The sequence below is a fragment of the Lynx canadensis genome, chromosome B4, assembly GCF_007474595.2.
Source record: "Lynx canadensis isolate LIC74 chromosome B4, mLynCan4.pri.v2, whole genome shotgun sequence".
NCBI classification, from domain to species: Eukaryota; Metazoa; Chordata; class Mammalia; order Carnivora; family Felidae; genus Lynx; species Lynx canadensis.
In genome coordinates this window covers 10,785,824-10,804,742 of record NC_044309.1, presented here as the reverse complement: position 1 = coordinate 10,804,742, position 18,919 = coordinate 10,785,824, and the positions used below count along the sequence as shown (strand labels likewise).

The window sequence follows — 18,919 nt, the reverse complement described above, 5'->3', positions numbered from 1 at the left end:
CAGTTTTATGGGGTTCACAACCCTTCTGTGAACTTTTTCCTTGTTCTGCATCGGTAAGTTACCTTTTGAACCAAAGGATAACTTTTTCGTATGAGCAGCGTGGGTGTGGTTGTTGATCCCCCATTGCTTGTGTACTTAGACTGGGTGCAGAGATACTGACTGGGCTGTTTTTTTCCCCAATAGTGAAGAACAATTATATGCAGTCTCACTGGAGGTGACTTTCCTAATCAATAGAAGAGCATCGCTTCCTTAGGAAATTTCAGAAAGTACTGCTGCTAGTGAGGATGAGAATGTGCACAGCAGAGTTTGCCTCAGCTTTTTTGTCCCCTTCTTCCTCCCGTCCCTCCTTAGGGACCTATCTGTTACCCCTATTAAAAAGAAATTGAATGGATCAAATAGCCACGGATTCACATTTGAATTCTCAATTTACAGGAGACTCAAAGGACCTATACTTTCATCCACGTTGTAAAGATGGCAGTGAAGGATGATTTGCTTTGGAGAATTTTTTTTTCTTCTATGTTCTATGTTCTTATGTTCTCACCTCCAATTGTACTTCTGGCTTTCCAGAAGTTTATTATGGCATTCTGTGGGTGCACTCTTACCTTTGTCAACATTTTACGTATTCCCATTGTCATAACTCCTAGCTTTTGAAAAAACGAAAGGCCAATATCCATCTATCTTATTTCATTATAGTACACAAAATGTAGTTCTAAACCTTTGGTGTTTGTGAAATATTTTAATTGGTAACGTGAACTGATTCCATACTTTTTTTTTGACTTTTTGGTGCTTTATTGATATCGAGCTTTTACCCTTTGTATTTTTTTTTTTTTTTTAAGTTTGGTATTTTTTTATTTTTTTTAATTTTTTTTTTTTTTAACGTTTTTTATTTATTTTTGGGACAGAGAGAGACAGACCATGAACGGGGGAGGGGCAGAGAGAGAGGGAGACACAGAATCGGAAACAGGCTCCAGGCTCCGAGCCATCAGCCCAGAGCCTGACGCGGGGCTCGAACTCACGGACCGCGAGATCGTGACCTGGCTGAAGTCGGACGCTTAACCGACTGCGCCACCCAGGCGCCCCTACCCTTTGTATTTTAATATCTGGCATTTCACATTGGAGTGAATAGAAAAATGGAGTGCATCTGACAGAATTCTTTAGGGGTCAGCAAAATATGGCCTTGCGGGTCAAATCCACCTATTTCCGTGAGTTTTTAGTGGAACACAGGCACATTCATCCTGTTGTATATTGTCTACTTTTGCCCTCACGTTTACTATGTTCCCTCTGTATGAAAAAGTTTGCGCATCACTGGTTTAGAGGAAAATGATTCTATCTTTATTTCCTTGACAATCACTGATGTAAATTCCACATTTATCACATGCCACAGATAAGTGAATCTGCACGCCTACCCCAGTGTGAAGCCCTACACAGGGGATCTAAAGACAAAAATCTGTGTTTGTCGTTTAACAATACCTCTGAGATGCTTAAATATACAAAAAACTATAGCAGTTCCCTGAAATTATACCTAAGAACAAATACTAGTTTTATACTGAAGTGACAGAACTCACTGGTGACACTCTGACTTGGGGAAAAATGTGGGGATTTCTGAACTTGAACTGTACTATAGAGTCAGAGGGCTATTATTGAAGCATAAAATTCAATCAGTGGTGCTCATAATTAGGTCCAAAATAAAGTTAAAAAAACTTACCCATATAAGTTGTGGAAAAACCTATCTGAAATTTCCACTTTATTTTGCCAAATAAGCCTGAGGCCAGGGTTGTTCATTCCAAAATCACATTTACTAGTGACGTGGGGTTCCTGTTGATTTGCAGTGATGTCCCTTGAGTAACATCTCTTGTGTATCTCTGTGGTTCCCAAGGTCTCCTTAAATGATGAGCACTCAGCCATAAACATGGCAATTTAATTCAGTAAACATTTATTGAGGGCCTACCATGTGCAAACTGCTGGTCCAATACGAGCTACAAAGCTATATGAGCGGCAGGGCTCCTGCCTTTCAGAAATTCAGGTATCTCAGTTTGGGTAATCGCTAATCAGAGCATTCCAGAACTTTTGGAGAAGTGTTTGGGTATTGAAAAAGTTTCCTGCATCCTGCCAACTCTTGACCTGTTTTTACCGCAATTCATATATCAAACTATTTATGCCAGTTTTGGATCAGGCTTATTAAACACCTGTCTTCACAAACCTGGTTTAAGTGAACAGCCAAAGGGAAGTATAAACTTAAAGAGTGTACGAATAAGATCACAATACTTGTAAGCTACAAGGAACCTTGGAGACTATCCAAGACCTGGTCTTACGCACAGTTATTAAAGTCTGCATCCTTCAGCAGAGTCTGTGACCCCACCTCCTCTGTCCATCCCTCTGTTTCCATATTGCACACAGCACCCAGTTTTTTGGTGTCTGTTTTCACCAGCTGGAAAAGAGATAATAACAATGGTGCAGAGTTGCCAGCTTTAGTAATTCTAGTTCCTGGAATCAAGGACAGGAAGCCTTTGTTATTTGCACACCCTAACTCTTCTAGCTTCTATTGAATAAATCATTTAACTGTCAGCTAATTACAGTGTTGGAAAGTTTACATCATTCACCTTTTTATGGCACCTCTTAATGGAAGACTCTGGAGATTAAAACTCTTGACAGTTTCCATGATATAAAAAAGGAAAGCTGACCTAGAGAAAGATGGGACAAAAGATGAACATTTGGGAAGTTTTAAGCAGCAATGGGATCTGAGACAGTAGTCTATTTAAAGCAGTGCTGATTGGAAGACCTAAAGTTCCTGGAAAATGACAGAAATGTGATTTTTGTTAGACGCAATACCTTTTTATTGAACGATCATTTTGCACTTACTACCAGGCACTTGCTTGTTCCAGGTGATAACCTTACGAGGCAGGTACTACGATTCTGTCACTTTACAGATGAAGAAACTGAGGCACAGAGAAAATTAGAGTGCCCTAGCTCTGACAGCTGGTAAGATGGGATCGAAACGAAACGCGCGGCAATGTGGCAGCAGAGAACACGCTCTAGGCCACTACTCTACTGACTTCAGCCCTGGGCTCGCCCATCCCTTGACCTTTCCAATTGGACGGCTTAAGTGGGTCGTTTCCGCGCCGTGCCTCGAAGCCTCGCTCCAGGTCCGGGGTCTGCAGTGCGGCGCGGGTCCTCGCTCCCTTGCCGGCCCGGGGTCAGAGGCGCCGCTTCCCGCCCGGGATCCCCGGGAGCTGCGTCCGCACCCCGCAGCCCTGGAAGCGCGCCCCCGCGGCCGGCGGGAACGCGGGAGCGGCGCGCACGTGCCGCCGGGAAAGGGCCGCCCGGCCGCGCCAAGATGGCGGCGGCCGCGGCCGCAGCGGCGACGGTTGGCGGCGGCCCGTGAGGCGGGCGGGGCCGGCGGCGCGGAGGCGGGGTCCCGGGCGAGCCGCCCTGGGAGGCGGGGGCCGTTTCCATAGCGGCGGCAGGAGGTGTCGCGCCGGGGAACTTCCTGGTTCCCGGGCTCGGCTTCGCCGGGAGCCTCTTGGAAGGGAAACAATGGGGCGGAGGGCACTGCGGTAGCCGCCGCCGCCGCGCCGGGACCTGCTCGGCTGCCCCGACTCCCCGCGCTGCGCCCCGCCACAGCCTCCGCCGACGGGACCGTCCGGAGGTAACTTCATTTCTTCGTCTCCCACCGCAGGCGGCCGGCCGGCGGCGGCGGTGCCGGTCTCCGGGGTTTCCTCCGGGCAGGGACTCGGGTTGGCCCCGGGGAGCCGGACGCCGCCATTCCCGGCCCCGGGGAGGTGGACGGAGCTGCGGCTCCCCGCCTCTGCTCTTGGGGGTCAGGCTCGGGGAACCTGTGCGGGGCCGTCCGAGTGCCCCCTGGAACCTCGATCGTGGGGCTCTGCGGGAGTGATTGGCAGGTTGGCGGGCGCCGGGTGGGGGGCGCTGGGATGCAGGGGGCGTGCGGGGAGGGTCTGCGGCGGACGCAGCGCGAGGGGACCTGGTGGCGGGTGAAGGGGCCCGGTGGAAAGGACCCGGGTCCTGAGATCCTGGGGGAGGGGAGCCCCGCCGCCTCCCCCTCCCCCCCGGAGCAAGCTTCGGTCCCCGGGAGACGTGTCTGTCTCCCCTGCAAGTTTCACTTGCGTCCTGCGGAGCCCAAGTGGGCAGGACTGAGGCGAACTTCGTTCTTTTAAATTACTGCCTTCGTGCCGCGGAACTTTCTTTCGGCTCGGCAAGCGGAGGATGGGATGAATGAGGGAACCGGAGAGCCTGGAAATCTGTGCGCCTTTGCAAAGTTTGCAAAGTAGTTTGCAGCTAACAGCCGAGTGACGGTGCGGCATATCTAATGCGTGAGAATGGTTGCTCGCAGGTATTTTAATGGCAGGAAATGCGAGGAGTCTGCGAATCCACATTTCTGTAAATTGGAAGACATTTCTATAAATTGAAAGACATTTCTATAAATTCAGAATTACACTCTCCCCGCCTCCTCCCCTTTCCCCGCATTTTAATCCACAGTTGCTTTTTCGTCAGTAGACTTTAATAGGAGTTAAATGGGTCCCTTACGGGACTGGGGAGGATGTTTGAATTGGGGCACTACCCGGTCACAGGAAATAATGTGACACAAATGGGGGGAAAGAGTGGGGACACGATCTTAAATATTTTGCTTGCTGGAAGAAAGTGACTTTAATCCTATACTAATCCATTTATAAATGGAATCAAGTCTCTGGGATACACACTGAACATTTTGTAGCTCAGAAAAGTTGGACAGAACTTTAGAGATCACCGTGGCCAACTCCCTCTATGTGTTGAATCTCTGGGAAGTTCTAATGGAGGGAAGTCAGGGTACTTTTTCCTTTTGTAAAGTCATTTTAATAAGAATTCAGTTAGCCAGCATCACATGAACAGTGGTTTATTTACTTGTATTTCTCTATCAGACCCTCAAATTAAGCAAAAAATATTTATGAGTTTGCTGTTTCTGATAATAAAGTTTGTAAACATAGTTTAGGTTTTTACTTAGAGTGGATGTAGATCCTGTGTGGGATTCTACACACGCAATTGACATATGTCAAACGTACATAGGTCAAAATATAACAAAAAAATTATGCTAATAGAAGTATAAATTAATTTTTAAAGGAAAACAGGTATCCCGAGTTAACAGATTCCTTTGCTGATTAAAGAATTAGTGAGTTGTCTCAAAGGCATTTGAAGAAGCATCGTTTGCCAAACATTAAGAATTTGGGCCCGAGTCTTGGTGTTTGTGCCTACTTACTGTTTTTAGCTAGCGGTCAGACTCCCTGGTGCACTTTTTTTTTTTTTTTTAAATTTTTTTTTTTCAACGTTTATTTATTTTTGGGACAGAGAGAGACAGAGCATGAACGGGGGAGGGGCAGAGAGAGAGGGAGACACAGAATCGGAAACAGGCTCCAGGCTCCGAGCCATCGGCCCAGAGCCTGACGCCGGGCTCGAACTCGCGGACCGCGAGATCGTGACCTGGCTGAAGTCGGACGCTTAACCGACTGCGCCACCCAGGCGCCCCTGGTGCGCTTGTTTCTGATGAGGGTAGCCCATTTCCAGTTATAACAGTGCTTCGACGTGGCATATCTCCTAGTGAGGACAACTGCCACTGGTTATACAAGCCAGTAAGTGGAAGTGTCAGCTTTGCCACCATCTGTCAACTGGCTGGCCATCCTTGGAGTTGTTGGGAACGAAGACAACTTCCTGGCACGGCGGATTCAATCTGGGCCTCCAGTGCCTGGCAGAGGTTGTACTGGTCAGCCGTGGCCGCCGTGTGTACATCTATCTCAAGTTCCTGTTACGTTTTGCAGCCAGTGAACGTGACTGAGAAGGAGGCCAGTAAATGAAAGCTAGTGGCAGATTGAAAACACAGTTAACTTCGGTTAACATGCACCAGGCATGTTGGAAGCTGGCAGAAGACTTAGCCACAATACTAAAACTTTGGGAGTTGGTGCTTCAGTTCGAGAGAAAGAGACAGGTGATTGCATTCTGGTTTATGTTTGCAATTTCACTTTAACCGTGCTTGTTTTGCTTTAGTGCAATGACATTGTTATCAACAGTGTTCTGACCGTTTATTCCCAGAAAGTTTCAGTTTGTCCCTTCAGGGTGATTTTTGAAAGGCATATTGGCATTTAGGTGGGATTCGCTGGTATTTAGAGTCTCTCGCCCCCCCCGCCCCCCATTAAAAAGTATCTCACTTTTTACAGTGGAAGTCAACAAAAGTAGTACCAATTTGAAAGAAATCTGTCTTCTAGCACATTTCATTATAGTACCTGGGGGTCACAGCATGGGAATTAGAATTGCAGACACTTGGATTCTCAACCGATCTATGCCATTTCCAGGCTATATCATTTCATGCAAATAACTTAATTTTTGAGGGCTGTTTTCTTTGCAAAATTGGGGAGAATCTTGAATTCAGATTTGTTTGTTCATCCAGCAAGTACTTCTCCAGTGCCTTCCGTGCCTCAGGTTAGCTACCTTGTTTTCAACGATGACAGGGAGATAGTTTCTTTGAAGTACTGGGAGCTATAAAACCCAGGAGCAAGGAGCCTAACCTGACTTGGGGGTGGTTGGGCAAGCTTCCCTGAGCCAGGGACTCGTAAGACCTGAAGGAATAGGAGGAGATGGTAGGTGCAGAGGGGAGGTGAGCGGGTGGGACACTGTGAGGATAAGACCGGAGCATGCGCACAGCCACGGCGCCCGAAGAGACTGCTGTGAAGGTTAGAGAAGAACGCTTGGGTGGGAGTCCGCTCCCCACACGGCTCGTCGGCAACCGCGTTTGGTGCGTGGAGAAGGCCCTCGGCACCGCGCTCGAGTCACCTGAACGAAGGGCTTAGTCTTGCTCCTCAGCCCTCGTGGAAAGGGAGTCCGTCTCGTTGACTCTAACGCAGGAGACCTGGACACGCCTCTCTGTACGCTTTGGGGTCTCGTTTTTTAATTCTGGCGCTGTTCACTCTTCGTTTTTATATCTGAAAGGCTGGAATGAAATACAAAAGATTCTTTGATTTCTTTACAGAGATAGGCTATACGATATGAATATAGTATTTTGATATAATTTTGGTAGCATTGTTTCTTTGCGAGAGCTTAGGCTACCTTACTTAAGATACCTACCTCTCACAAAATGGTAGTAGCAATCTACCCTAAAATCAAAAAATATTTATTAAGGGGCGGGTAGTTTCATTTGCCTATAGGAAGGTCAGGAGTTGACTCTGGAGTTTCATATCTTGTTTGCTTAAGTGTTTTTGGCTCGAAATAGATATTTGATTATTCTCTGAGAGAGGTACATGTTGCACCTGTGTCTTGCCGACATTGATGTCAGTGTAGAAAAAGTTATAATTTTATGCTGGAATTTTCCTTTCACTAAGTTAACAATTGAATTAAAAATATTAGAGTAATGTTTTTCATGAAAGAAGTGAAAAAATATTGTTTTTGAGTTTCTTAATATATTAATTTCAGTAACTTTACATAGATCAGTAATGGCAAATTAATATTTTATTATGGAACTAATGCAGTATTTATAAGCTAGTTAGCTCTCTGGGCTTTTTGTTCCTGTTTCTTCTTATTTGGTTTTCGGACATTTTAATGCTTGTTAGCATATCTGTGGTAAGAAAAGAGAAAGTGAAATAAGATTTCAAAAAGTCAGTCGCAATAGAAAAGATTGGTCAAAATTTATAAAAGGTATGTGTGCCAGATATTTTTGTGTATTTTGCTGATGACTATTACAAAAATGAATTGGCACTTAATAACTTTACATTGACATAAATATTTAAAAATTTAAAAAATCTACTTGAATTCCTTGTTTTCCATATTTTTTCCCCTCATTCTACCTTTGTTTTGGATTCTCTTTGTAAAAATAATTATTCCATTTACTTCTTTTTTATTAGCGTGGGATCATGTGTTCTTTTGCTGTTCCTTTAGTGTTGGCCTACGAAATTCTGATATGTTTTCCCAACTTACCAAAGTATAATATTGAGACTTCCACTCTTTTTCCTGAGATTGTGAAAGGCCTTTAAAAACATTTAAGTTGATTTTCTTTCTTTCTTTCTTCTTTTTTAAACCCATTTCGTTGTCACCATGTTTTAAAATGCATATATATTTTAAACCCCAAAGGTATATTTCTATTGTGCGAGCTGGGGAGGAGCAGAGAGAGAGGGAGACACAGAATCCAAACCAGGCCCCAGGCTCCAAGCTGTCAGCACAGAGCCCGACGCGGGGCTCAAACTTGTGAACTGTGAGATCATGACCTAGCCGAAGTCACACGCTTAGCTGACTGAGCCACCCAGGTGCCCCTATTTGGCTTTGTTTCTATTGAGAAGTCAGTCATGGTTTATTGCTTCTGTCTTGGTAATTGGTTTCTTTCTCAGGCCATTTTTAAGATTTTCTTTTTGGATTTCAAAGAATCCTCCCTTTCTTGCTTGGGGAGTACACCTTCCGATGTCTTTCATCCGTTTTGGATAGTTCTCAGCCATCATCTCTTCCAGTATTGCTTCTTCCCCATTCTGTTTCTTGATCTTTCTGCGACTTCAGTTCCACGGTGTTAGACTCACCAAATCCTCTGTGCATTTCACTTGCCTTCTGTATTTTCCATTCTTTTGTTTCTTTTCTGTGCTGGATATTTTTGTGTGTGTGTGTGTGTTCTGTCTTCCAGTTTACTAAGTTAGTCTTCATCTAATATGCTCTTTTTTCTAAGTTGATTTATTTTGAGAGAGAGAGTGCGCGGCTGCAGGCCCTTAGGAGGAAGGTGGGGCAGAGAGAGACAATTCCAAGCAGGCTCTGCACCTTCAGCGCAGAGCCCGGTGTTAGGGCTCAATCTCGTGACCCGTGAGATGATGACCTGAAGCGAAGTCAAGAGTTGGACTCTTAACTGAGCCATCCAGGCGCCCCACTGTCTAGTATGCTCTTAAATGTTATTCTCTGGGTTCTTAATTTTGGTTAATTGTATTTTTCATTCTAGAATTTCAGTTTGGTTCCTTTTAAGTGGTCATGTCACTTTCATAGTTTCTAATTCCCTATCAAAAATTTCAAGCTCTGTACATATCTCTTTGAACAGGGTGAGCATGGCAACTATCCCCTGGTCGTGCAGATTTTTTCCGTAGTCTTTCATTTCTCGAGGGGTCGTATCTCCTAATGTTCCTGCCTGTCTTTGATTGTGTACTGTTCATTCTATTTGAAAAAATGTGTCTAGAAGTAGTTACCGATTTAGGTAAAGCTTTTTCTGTTGCTTTTGCTAGGCACTTGGTCTTACCTTTATTCAAATTAAGTTTTTTTGAATCTATGCAAGGACCGGTTTAGTTTACTTCTGTGTTATACCTTCTGGGATTCAGCCTTATGCGGTCTTATTCCAAAGTAGGGGATGGCTCCCTTGGAGGATCTTGTACTCTGACACTTTGGCTTCTGAGTCTCCAAGGCCGCCTCCATGCAGCTTAGCCTCTCAGGCATCTCTTGATTAGGCAAATATTTCCAGGAGGGAAGAAACCCCAATGTGCCTCGCATGCTCCACCCTGTCCTCCTGATTCCTTGTTAGTTCTTTGATCACCATCCTTCCCTACGTTTTAAATTAAGGTATAATATACATATAGTAATGTGCACTAATCTTCAATGTATATCCTGAGGAGTTTTTGTAAATGTATAATCATACTCAGATCAATATACAGAACATTTTTGCCACCCCAGAAGGCCCGTGTCACACTCCTTCCCAATCCGTACTACCTATCTTCCTTGCCTTGGGTAACAATTACTCAGTTTTCTAGCACCATAGACTAGTTTTACATTAAAAAAACTCATTTATTTTGAGAGAGAGAGGGAGTGACCAAGCGGGGGTGGGGGGTGGGGGGGGATGGGGAGGGGCAGAGGAAGAGAACGAATCCCAAGCAGATTCCGTGCTGTCAGCACAGAGCCTGACATGGGGCTCAATCCCATCTCCCGTGAGATCATGACCTGAGGTGAAATCAAGAGTCCTGCACTCAACCGACTTGAGCCACCCAGGTGCCCCTAGTTTTGCATTGCTTGTTTTTTTGTTTTTGTCGAAATAGTATCATACAGTGTACATTCCTCTGTGTCTGATCTGGCTTGTTTCATTCAATATTGTAGTCCATCAACGAGATTCAGCTATGTTGTTGCATGTAGCGGTAGTGTTTCTTTTTCATTGCCCTGTACTTGTTCTAGTTACTGGAGCACCTAAAAAATTGCCTCAAAACTCAGTGACTTAAACAATGACCTTGATTTCTGTACACAACTGTAATTTGGGCCTTGCTTGTTATAGCTGCACTTTGGTGTCAGGAAGGGCTGCTTGAAGGCTGGGCCTAATAGTGTTGCAAGTTTTGCCCACGTGTCTGCCGTTGGCGGACCAGCACTTAAATGTGGCCTGAGTGTGCTCACAGCCTCGTGGCAGTGTTCCAAGTGCTAGCGTCCTCCACACACATGCAGTGGGGAGAGCGGTGGAGATCCTGTGAGCCAGACACACGCTGAATGTCCTCTTATGACTTGGCTTTGAAACTTAATGCAGTTTTACTTCCACTGCATTGTATTCTTGGAGGCAGTTATGAGCCTGCCTAGGTTGGAAGAGCGGGGGAACAGACTCTGCCTCTTGATGGGGAGAGAGAAGATTCTGCCCTTGATCTTAGCCGAAAGGCCGAGAAGCAATGGGAGAGATCAGATTCTAGAAGAGCATGTGAGACCGGAAATGTTGTGGTCGCCATTATTGGAAAATATAGTGTGCCATAGTTGCAGCCTCATACACAAGCCTATCACAATTTATTTATCCATTCTTTTAATACACATGTGAATTATTTCCAGTTTTGGGCTATTGTAATAAAGCTGCTGTGGACATTTTTGTGTGTGTACTTTGTTGGGTTTATGCAGTCCTTTCTTTTGGAAATACACCTGGGCACGGAACTATTGAGTAATATAGGCAGATATATATTTTGCCCTACTAGTTACTACCAACTTTGTCAGTGTGGTTGTACCAATTTATAGCCTCTGATATTTTTAAGAATTAAAGAAATACATATATTTGTCTAGCTTTTTGATTGTATTTAAAACAAGAGGCTTGGTGTGTAACCTGTGGTCTAGTTTTATTGGAAATGTAAGTTGTATTTGAACATGTATTCAAATTAGTGCTAAGTATAGTTACCATTAGCAGACTATCTGCATTAATTGCTGAAGAGAAATTTCTGAAATTTCTTTTTAGAACTTGCTTTTTGTTTTTTTTTGTTTTTTTAAATTTTTTTTTTTCAACGTTTATTTATTTTTGGGACAGAGAGAGACAGAGCATGAACGGGGGAGGGGCAGGGAGAGAGGGAGACACAGAATCGGAAACAGGCTCCAGGCTCTGAGCCATCAGCCCAGAGCCTGACGCGGGGCTCGAACCCACGGACCGCGAGATCGTGACCTGGCTGAAGTCGGACGCTTAACCGACTACGCCACCCAGGCGCCCCTAGAACTTGCTTTTTGGAAAATATTGAGCTCCATCCCTCAATTTATATCACATTTTGTTTCTCATCAATGCTTATCATGAGTTTGAATTCTAAAGCTCATTCACCAGACTTGCTTGGGAAATATTTTTCTATTACAAAATCTTTTTCCTACAAAGCTGGTAATTTGCCGTCACCAGGGATTGCCAGAAGAATGCTCCAGGTTCTTCCCTTAAACTCTCAGGGTTACTCTTTTGATTACTTCACTACTGATAGTCATTTTAACTTTCTTCTAAGTGTCATTTGAATCTGGCCCCCTCCCACACCCCCTTTTTGTAACCAGCATTTTAGACCAGTTTGTTTCAGCTCATACCTGGTTTTCTGCAATAATTTATTGATTGATCCTGCTAATAATGCTTGGGAAGTTAGAATTCTCTTACTCATTGAATTAAGATTAGTTTTTAGGTCCTAAATCTAACGGTGCTAGAAAGAGAACTTAAAAATCATTTCAACTTATTTAAAAATAAGACCTGGAAAAAAAAAAAAAAACCAACAACAACAACCACCAAAACTGAATCAGTGCTAGAGTATAGAAGATATTTAGATTACCGAAGCATTTTTTCTGGCATAATCACTTGACAGTCTTGAGTGGTAGGTGCGTTGAAAAGTTTAACTCTCATTTTACAGGTAAAGAACGTGAGTCTCAGCTGTGCCTCTTGCATCTAGGACTCCTTGTATGTTGAGTGATCTTCCTTCAGGGCCCACAACCTACCATCGATTTGCTGAATTCCAATCTTATTGACTACATGAATTTTCCTCTCTTCAACTTGATATATTTGCATCTTATGGCCAATACGTTTACTCATTTTCATTCACGGCAGGGCCTTTGCATGAGCTGATAGTACTTTTGTCCTGAATTTGTTTGGTTAGTGGCAGGATGGCTGGGACCAGGTTTGTCTTGATTTTTTATACCAAGCCCCTTGAGAAGTTTTTGCATATTGTCTAGCTGGATAAGTATTTACTGAAGGGATGGATGGATTCTTGTCTTTAGAATCTGGAGTTTTTAGCTGACTTTTAAAATGATGCCAGGCCTCTTAAAGTCAGATGTCTTGTATCCTTCGTTTTAGCTTTGATCTGCAGAGCTCACATCAGGTGCACTTCTCTGATAGTATGTATCAAGTGTGTTAGGCAAATATAACCTGAACAAATTATAAGCTGCTTTTTTTTTTAAATGTTTTAAATGTTTATTTATTCTTTTTTTTTTTTTCAATATATGAAGTTTATTGTCAAATTGGTTTCCATATAAGCTGTTTTTGAAAGGCCCTGCCTCTATAGCTGTAGGTAAAGAAGCTTGGGAAAGGACATTTGTTTTTCTAAATACATAAAAGTTAGCATGTTCACCAGTGTAAAGCTGCTGGAATTCGATAAGTCCTTCTGGAAACCTAACTCAGATTCTACCTGTAGAAGGGGAAATTAGACCTCATTCTTATCTGATGCTTCATTAACATACACGTGTAAACAAACCGAGGAAATTCAATGATTTCACATTTTGCCCATCTCATTCTCTGACCTTATTAGCAGGAAGTGCTGTGTTGATGTAGTGAATAGTGGGTAGGAGAAATAGACCTTTCACTCTAGCGCTGACGGAAGATTTGCTTCACTTCTCTTGAGCTGGGAAAATATTGAAAGTTGTTCAAATTTAGCATTGTATTTCAGGGGGTATAAATTGCAGAAAGAGCATTCTTTATAGAAAGCCCAAGAGTTAGGAAAGTATAGTGGTGAGACTTCCTGTGTCAATGAATAGTGACTCTAATATTAACTGAAGTTGTTTATCTGGAATGAGAAGACATTACCCAGTACGTATATGTGTGCCCAGCGTATGTCTTTGAACCAATGAACTATGAATCTGAATTAAGAAAGAAAGGTACTAGAAATCCTCTAATGTAAGTTCCACGGGGCCAGGATCTTTGTTTTGTTCTTGGCTGTGTCTGCAGGGCCTAGAACACTCCCTGGCGCATAATATCTGCTCAGTAAATATTTATTGAATGGATAGTCAATTTGTATATTATCTGTTTGTTTTAAATTTAAAAACCCAACATTAATCATTTAAATATTGCTTTATAATCCTTTGGGAAATAAATTGGTTGAGGCATCATTTCTGATAATTCTTGTTGGACATTTGAGTTGTTTATAAATTTTTTTGCTGTCATGAATCAAGCTTCAACAAAGGAAATTTTCTTAAGCTCTTTCTTGGGCTGGTAGTTCAACACATAGCAATGTTGTAAAACAGGCTCTAGGAATTTCTCCTAGAAAATGAACTTGGCTTGTGCAACTCTGAGGGTGAGATCAGAAGCTTTAGTGATCAGACGTCTGAGATCAGGTAGCACCAATGATACAGCTCTGAGTAGGCCTGCTGCTCTTACACATGTGGATAATGTGTAATCCTCAGTCTTTGCACGTGAAAGCTCTCTTGCAATTTGTAGTGGAACTGCCTATCACTTGACTTTGTCTTTTACTTTTAAAGAATGAATGAGTCACTACAAATATTTCTGCCTCTTAATTATAGTTTAAACATTCTAAATGCATTTAACTCCTTCATACGGATGGGTACACATATTCTGTTATTCTCATTTATCATCATTTCACTTCTGAATGGCTTGGGAAAAATTTTGCTCTTTCATATTAAAGTATTATAAAACTTATTCTACAAAAAGCTCTGTGTAATATGTGTTACATAGGGTCTAATATAATGGTGTCTATAGTGTCCCCTCCCTCAACTTAAGCAATAGATAGAACATTATCAGTATCCTCTTGGATCACATCTCATTGTTCCTCCTCCTCCATCCATTACTTGTCCGGGGAAACCGTCAGGTTCAACTTTAGGCTCTAGCATTCTCTTGCTTTTCTGTATAGTTACATTGCATATGTATATGTCCCTGAACAACTTATTGTGAATTTTACATATTTTGGAACTTTATGTTAATAGTATCATTGTGTGTGTGTGTGTGTGTGTGTGTGTGTGTGTGTGTGTGTGTATTCACAAATTTAGTGAGTAAAGCTTTTTAGTAAAACTAAAACTCACACATTTCATTTGCATTTAAAGTTAATGTCCTTGCTCTCTGCATTAGTCATCTTTTGCAGTAATTATGCTGTGTAACAAACCACTGCAACATTTCAGGGCTGTGAAAGGACAGACATTTATGTCTAGCTCATAGGTTTGGCAGTCTCTGCTGGGTTTGGCTGGGCTTGTCTATAAGCCTTGGGTTGGGTTCAATTATGTGCTGGGTGTCTACTCATTCTGGGACCAGCAGCTGTTGGGGTACAAGACACATGCCAAGCTCAGGGCTCTTAAACCCTCCACTTACAAATGGGATGGTGTCAGTTGTGCCCAGAGTCCAACATGTCATGCGATCAGGCCCCCACATCCATGAGGTGGGGAGTATGTCCCACCCTTAGGGAAGTCACAGTGAGAGCAGTGAGTGAAGGAAGGCATGTGAACAAAAGATAGTATCTGCCATATCTTCCTCTTGAATAACAGCATAAGAAACTTGGAATATTTCCTTTCTTATTACTTCCCTTCTAGATTACATGCTGTTGTTCAGTACTTTCTCTCTCTCTCTCTTTTTTGTAACTCCTGATTTAGAAATCATACCTCTAATATTTGTTTGTGTTTACTCATGTTTACAACTTTTATCTCACCATTCTTTCCTGTGTTTCAGATCTTCTCTTTGGCATCATTTTCCATATTTGTGAACTACAGTTTTGGAAGCATCTTTAATGAGGGTCTGTTTATATTCTTGCAGTTTGTGTCTGAAATTTTCATTATTTTGTCATTTTTCTTGAAAAGTTAGTTTTAACTGTGTTGAGTATATAATTATGGTTAACAGTTTCTTTATTTTAGCTTTGAAGACATTATTCTAGTGTCTTTTGGCTCCCATTGTTGCAGTTGGTAAGTCAGATGTCAAGTCTAATTGTTTCTTCTGTGAGCAATCTGCCTTTGGTTTCTGGTTGCTTTTAAGAACTCTCTGTCATTGATGTTTCACAGTTTCACGATGGTATCTCTAGGTGTCAGTTTCCATTTTATTTATACTTTGTGGAATTTGCTGAACCTGAGTCTGTACTTTAGTGTCTTTCATCAGTTCAGGAAAATTCTTGGCTATTGTCTTTTTGCAGATTGTCTCTCCCTCATTCTTGATGTTCTCTTTCTAAAACTCCCAATTAGATTTATATATGTAAAATAGATGTTTTAATCTACTTTTCATATCTCTTAATCTTCCTTTATATTTTTTAATCTGTCTTTGTTGCATCCTGGATGATTTCAGATCTGTCATCTGGTTCATTAATTCTCTCTTTAGCAGCATCCACTTTGCTGAACTTGTCTGTTGAGCTTTAATTTTAGTTATCCTGTTTTTCACTTGATTCTTTTCCAAATTTGTTGCCTTCTTTTTTGCTCATATTTTTCATTTCCTGTTGTTTTTCAAACATTATTGTCCTTTCCTTTTTGACATATTTGTGATGAGTCTGCTTATTTCTGTCGAATCTTGCTTATGCATAGTTTTAAATTTTGAGCTAATTTTTCCTGTAACTTTGTGGAAATGCTTATGAGACTTGGCTTAAGAGTGCTTTCTCCCAGAGGGAATTTGCAATTGAGGACAATGTCAAACCAGGGCAACTTAATTTCTAGGTTTGAGATTTTTATAATATACAAGTGTATGGATTTGAACTTGAAACCTGGGTGAAGGTTGGTTTTGGTTACAGATTTCCAGTGAATACTTCCCTCCCCCTCCCCAAACACAAATAAACCTAGACTCAGGAGAGAATTTTCCTTCAATCTTCCTTTGGGGTAGATTTTTTTTTCCCCCTTACTTAGTTAATTATTTTTATTGAAGATATAGTGTTTCAGGTCCCAGGCTCTCTGTACTTATCCGTAGTCTGACTTTCCATGTTGTATTGTGTAAAGCTCTGGTTTTGTCCCAAGCATGACTGTCAGCACTGAAAGCCCTTCAGCATTGTCTGGTAGGATTTTCGGGGATCATGGAAATGTTACACACCTCTGCTAATACAGCAGCCCCTAGCCACATTTAAAATGTATGAGGTATGACAAAGCAATGGAATTTTAAATTTTACATGGTTTTAATTAATTTAAATTTAAATAGCTACAGGCTGGTGGCTGCAGTATTGGACGGTGCAGTGTGGTTATGGGAGATTGGCAATTGCCTGGAAGGCCCGTTGCTGGTGTCAGTGCTTACTTATCACCCTCTCTTTGTGCTCCTGTGCGTTTTTTCGGTCTCTGAGGATTTCTCTTAGTTGCTTATGAGCTTTGCTGTGCATTTAATAGGATAATTATTGTATTTTATCAAGTATTTTTGATGTCATGTAGCAAGAGGGTTCGCAAGCTCTTTGGGCACTAGAATCTCAGAAACGGAATTACCTGACAGCTGTATTTTTAGTTGGAGAGATACTTACCTTGAATGGTAAAAATTGGAAAGTTCACAGTGAAGTAGTGGATGTTTTTCGGAAACTGACCATGAAGTTAGAAATTATGAGGAAGAATTAATTAAATACTTTCTTTGCCATCGTTCTTACTCTACAAAACATTGAAGGATGCTAAAAGATAAAAATGGAGCTGTAACTAAAGTTTTTAAAGTCTTAACACATGGTCTTCAGCTGCTTGGTGTGAGTGTTTTACCAATACAAGAGCACTTGAATGAAAAGGTATATATATTTATTTAGAGAGAAATATTTTGCAGATGGACAGAAAAAACAAAATGAACTTGAGAGATCATAGGGAACTGTGGTGGTGGAGGGACAGGAAAGGACTTGGACATTCAGTGCTGAAAGTATGTGTTTCGCTTCTGGCTTTAACAGGGCCTGTGTTATTTAACTGGAGGGATTTAAAAATATATAAATAATGAGTCCTAGCTATTTCTCAGGTATACGCTTCTTTTTCCTTCAAAGCCAAATATTTTAGAAGTGTGTGGTTGGTGTTGGATATTCATTAATAAAAACACTTAAGACACTTTGTAATAAATTTCTGTTACTTTACGATTTGCTTGCTCTTTTGGAGCGGTAGGTACATTGGATTCTTTTTTTGTTACTTGTATTTTTGTATTGTGGTTAAATACACATAAGACTACCATTTTAACCTTTTTTAAGTGTCCAGTTCAGTGGCATTAACTACATTTACATTAATGTAGGACCATCACCATTCATCTCCAGAACTTTTTTCATCCTCCCAAACTGAAACTCTGTCCCCATTAAACATTAACTTCCTGTCCTCCCCCGCCCTGCCCACCAGCTTCTGGTACCCACCATTCTACTGTCTGTCCCTGAATTTGACTTCTCTACGTACTTCATTCATGTAAGTGGAATCATAGGGTGTTTGTCTTATATATGACTTGCTTATTTCACTTAGCATAATGTTCTCAAGATTAAATTTAATTTTCTGAAATTGTAATTTGTGCTAAGAGTAAAAGAATGGAGATCCCATCGGCTGGTAGTGGAGATTGGCATTCTCATGTATTTCTTTCCATAGAAGATCGTATACAGTGAAGTGAATTACTGTTAATTTGATCTCCTGAAAGAATATTATAAGAAACAATAGAATGTGATACCATATGTTGTGGTTTATAATTCTGTTAAATTTAAGTTTTAAAATCATTAAAATTGGGGCTGCTGAGCTTGTTCTAAAATATATTATCTGGTGTTATAAAACCCAGAAATCCTTTCCAATACTTCTAGAGGTTTAAACTGTCTAAAAGCATCAGAAATTATTTTAGGCTGCCTAGTGCCTGCAGTAAAGAAGAGGATATGGCGGAGTTTGTTTTACTTTTTAAAAAAAAATTATTATTGATTTATTTTATATGTTTATGTACTTTGTGTGCACATGTGGGGGAGGGGCAGAGAGAGAGGGAGGGAGAGAATCCCAAGTAGGCTGTGCGCTGTCAGCATGGAGCCTGATGCAGGGCTTGATCTCGTGAACTATAAGATCATGACCTGAGCTGAAATCAAGAGTTGGACGCTTAAGCCACCCACGCGCCCTGCGTTTACCCTGAGTTCCCTGTCAGGATGGGTTATCGGTAGCCCTGCTTACCATACATGCAGATCAAGTTTTGTCACAAAAAGTTGGAGGGGTCACTTGAAAGAATCTATATTAGGTTAGTGTGAGTACACATTCCCATGTGGAGGATAAATAGCATAGCCCAAGTTACTAGAAAATGACTTTAAAGGCCAGATTTTACAGAAATACCCCAGTGTACCTACTATGTGAAACTGTGGATTTAAAACAAATTATTTTTTTTCCCTCTTGGATGGTGTGAAAAAGAAAGTTAGATTTTTTTCTTCTCTTTTTTCTATGTCCATTGGGAGGGGATAGCATTTAGAGGAGGAGAAAGAGAGTGTGCACATTATTTATTTTGAGAGAGAAAGCACGAGTGTGAGTGGGGTAGCGGCAAAGAGAGAGATTGGGAGGGAGAATCCCTAGCAAGCTCTATGCTGTCAGGACAGAGCCTGAT

At 41.8% G+C, this 18,919-nt stretch overlaps 2 protein-coding genes across 3 annotated transcripts in view; one reads left to right on the top strand and one right to left on the bottom strand.

Moving 5' to 3' along the window:
- Nucleotides 1-3,099: 3,099 nt before the first annotated feature.
- On the bottom strand, nt 3,100-9,432 carry LOC115518613 (basic proline-rich protein-like). Its single transcript, XM_030322202.1, has 3 exons — nt 9,304-9,432; nt 6,472-6,599; nt 3,100-3,979 (listed from the first exon to the last, which is right to left on the bottom strand). The coding sequence occupies exons 1-3, from the start codon at nt 9,430-9,432 to the stop codon at nt 3,100-3,102; spliced, it is 1,137 nt and encodes a 378-aa protein (XP_030178062.1).
- USP6NL (USP6 N-terminal like) overlaps nt 3,480-18,919 on the top strand; it is a 181,336-nt gene continuing 165,896 nt past the window's right edge. For both annotated transcript variants that reach the window (XM_032593820.1, XM_030321082.1), the window contains exon 1: nt 3,480-3,646. The gene's annotated coding sequence lies outside the window, so the exon portion shown is untranslated. The remainder of the gene's footprint in view (nt 3,647-18,919) is intronic.

What these genes read in the sequence shown, in the direction of transcription:
- LOC115518613 (XM_030322202.1), bottom strand. Translation starts at nt 9,432, where the DNA reads ATGCCTGAGAGGCTAAGCTGCATGGAGGCGGCCTTGGAGACTCAGAAG. An exon ending in ATAAGGCTGAATCCCAGAAG is followed by an intron (nt 6,600 to 9,303) that starts GTATAACACAGA and finishes CTATTCCTTCAG; the next exon opens with GTCTTACGAGTCCCTGGCTC. An exon ending in CTGTCATCGTTGAAAACAAG is followed by an intron (nt 3,980 to 6,471) that starts GTAGCTAACCTG and finishes ACCCGCCACCAG; the next exon opens with GTCCCCTCGCGCTGCGTCCG.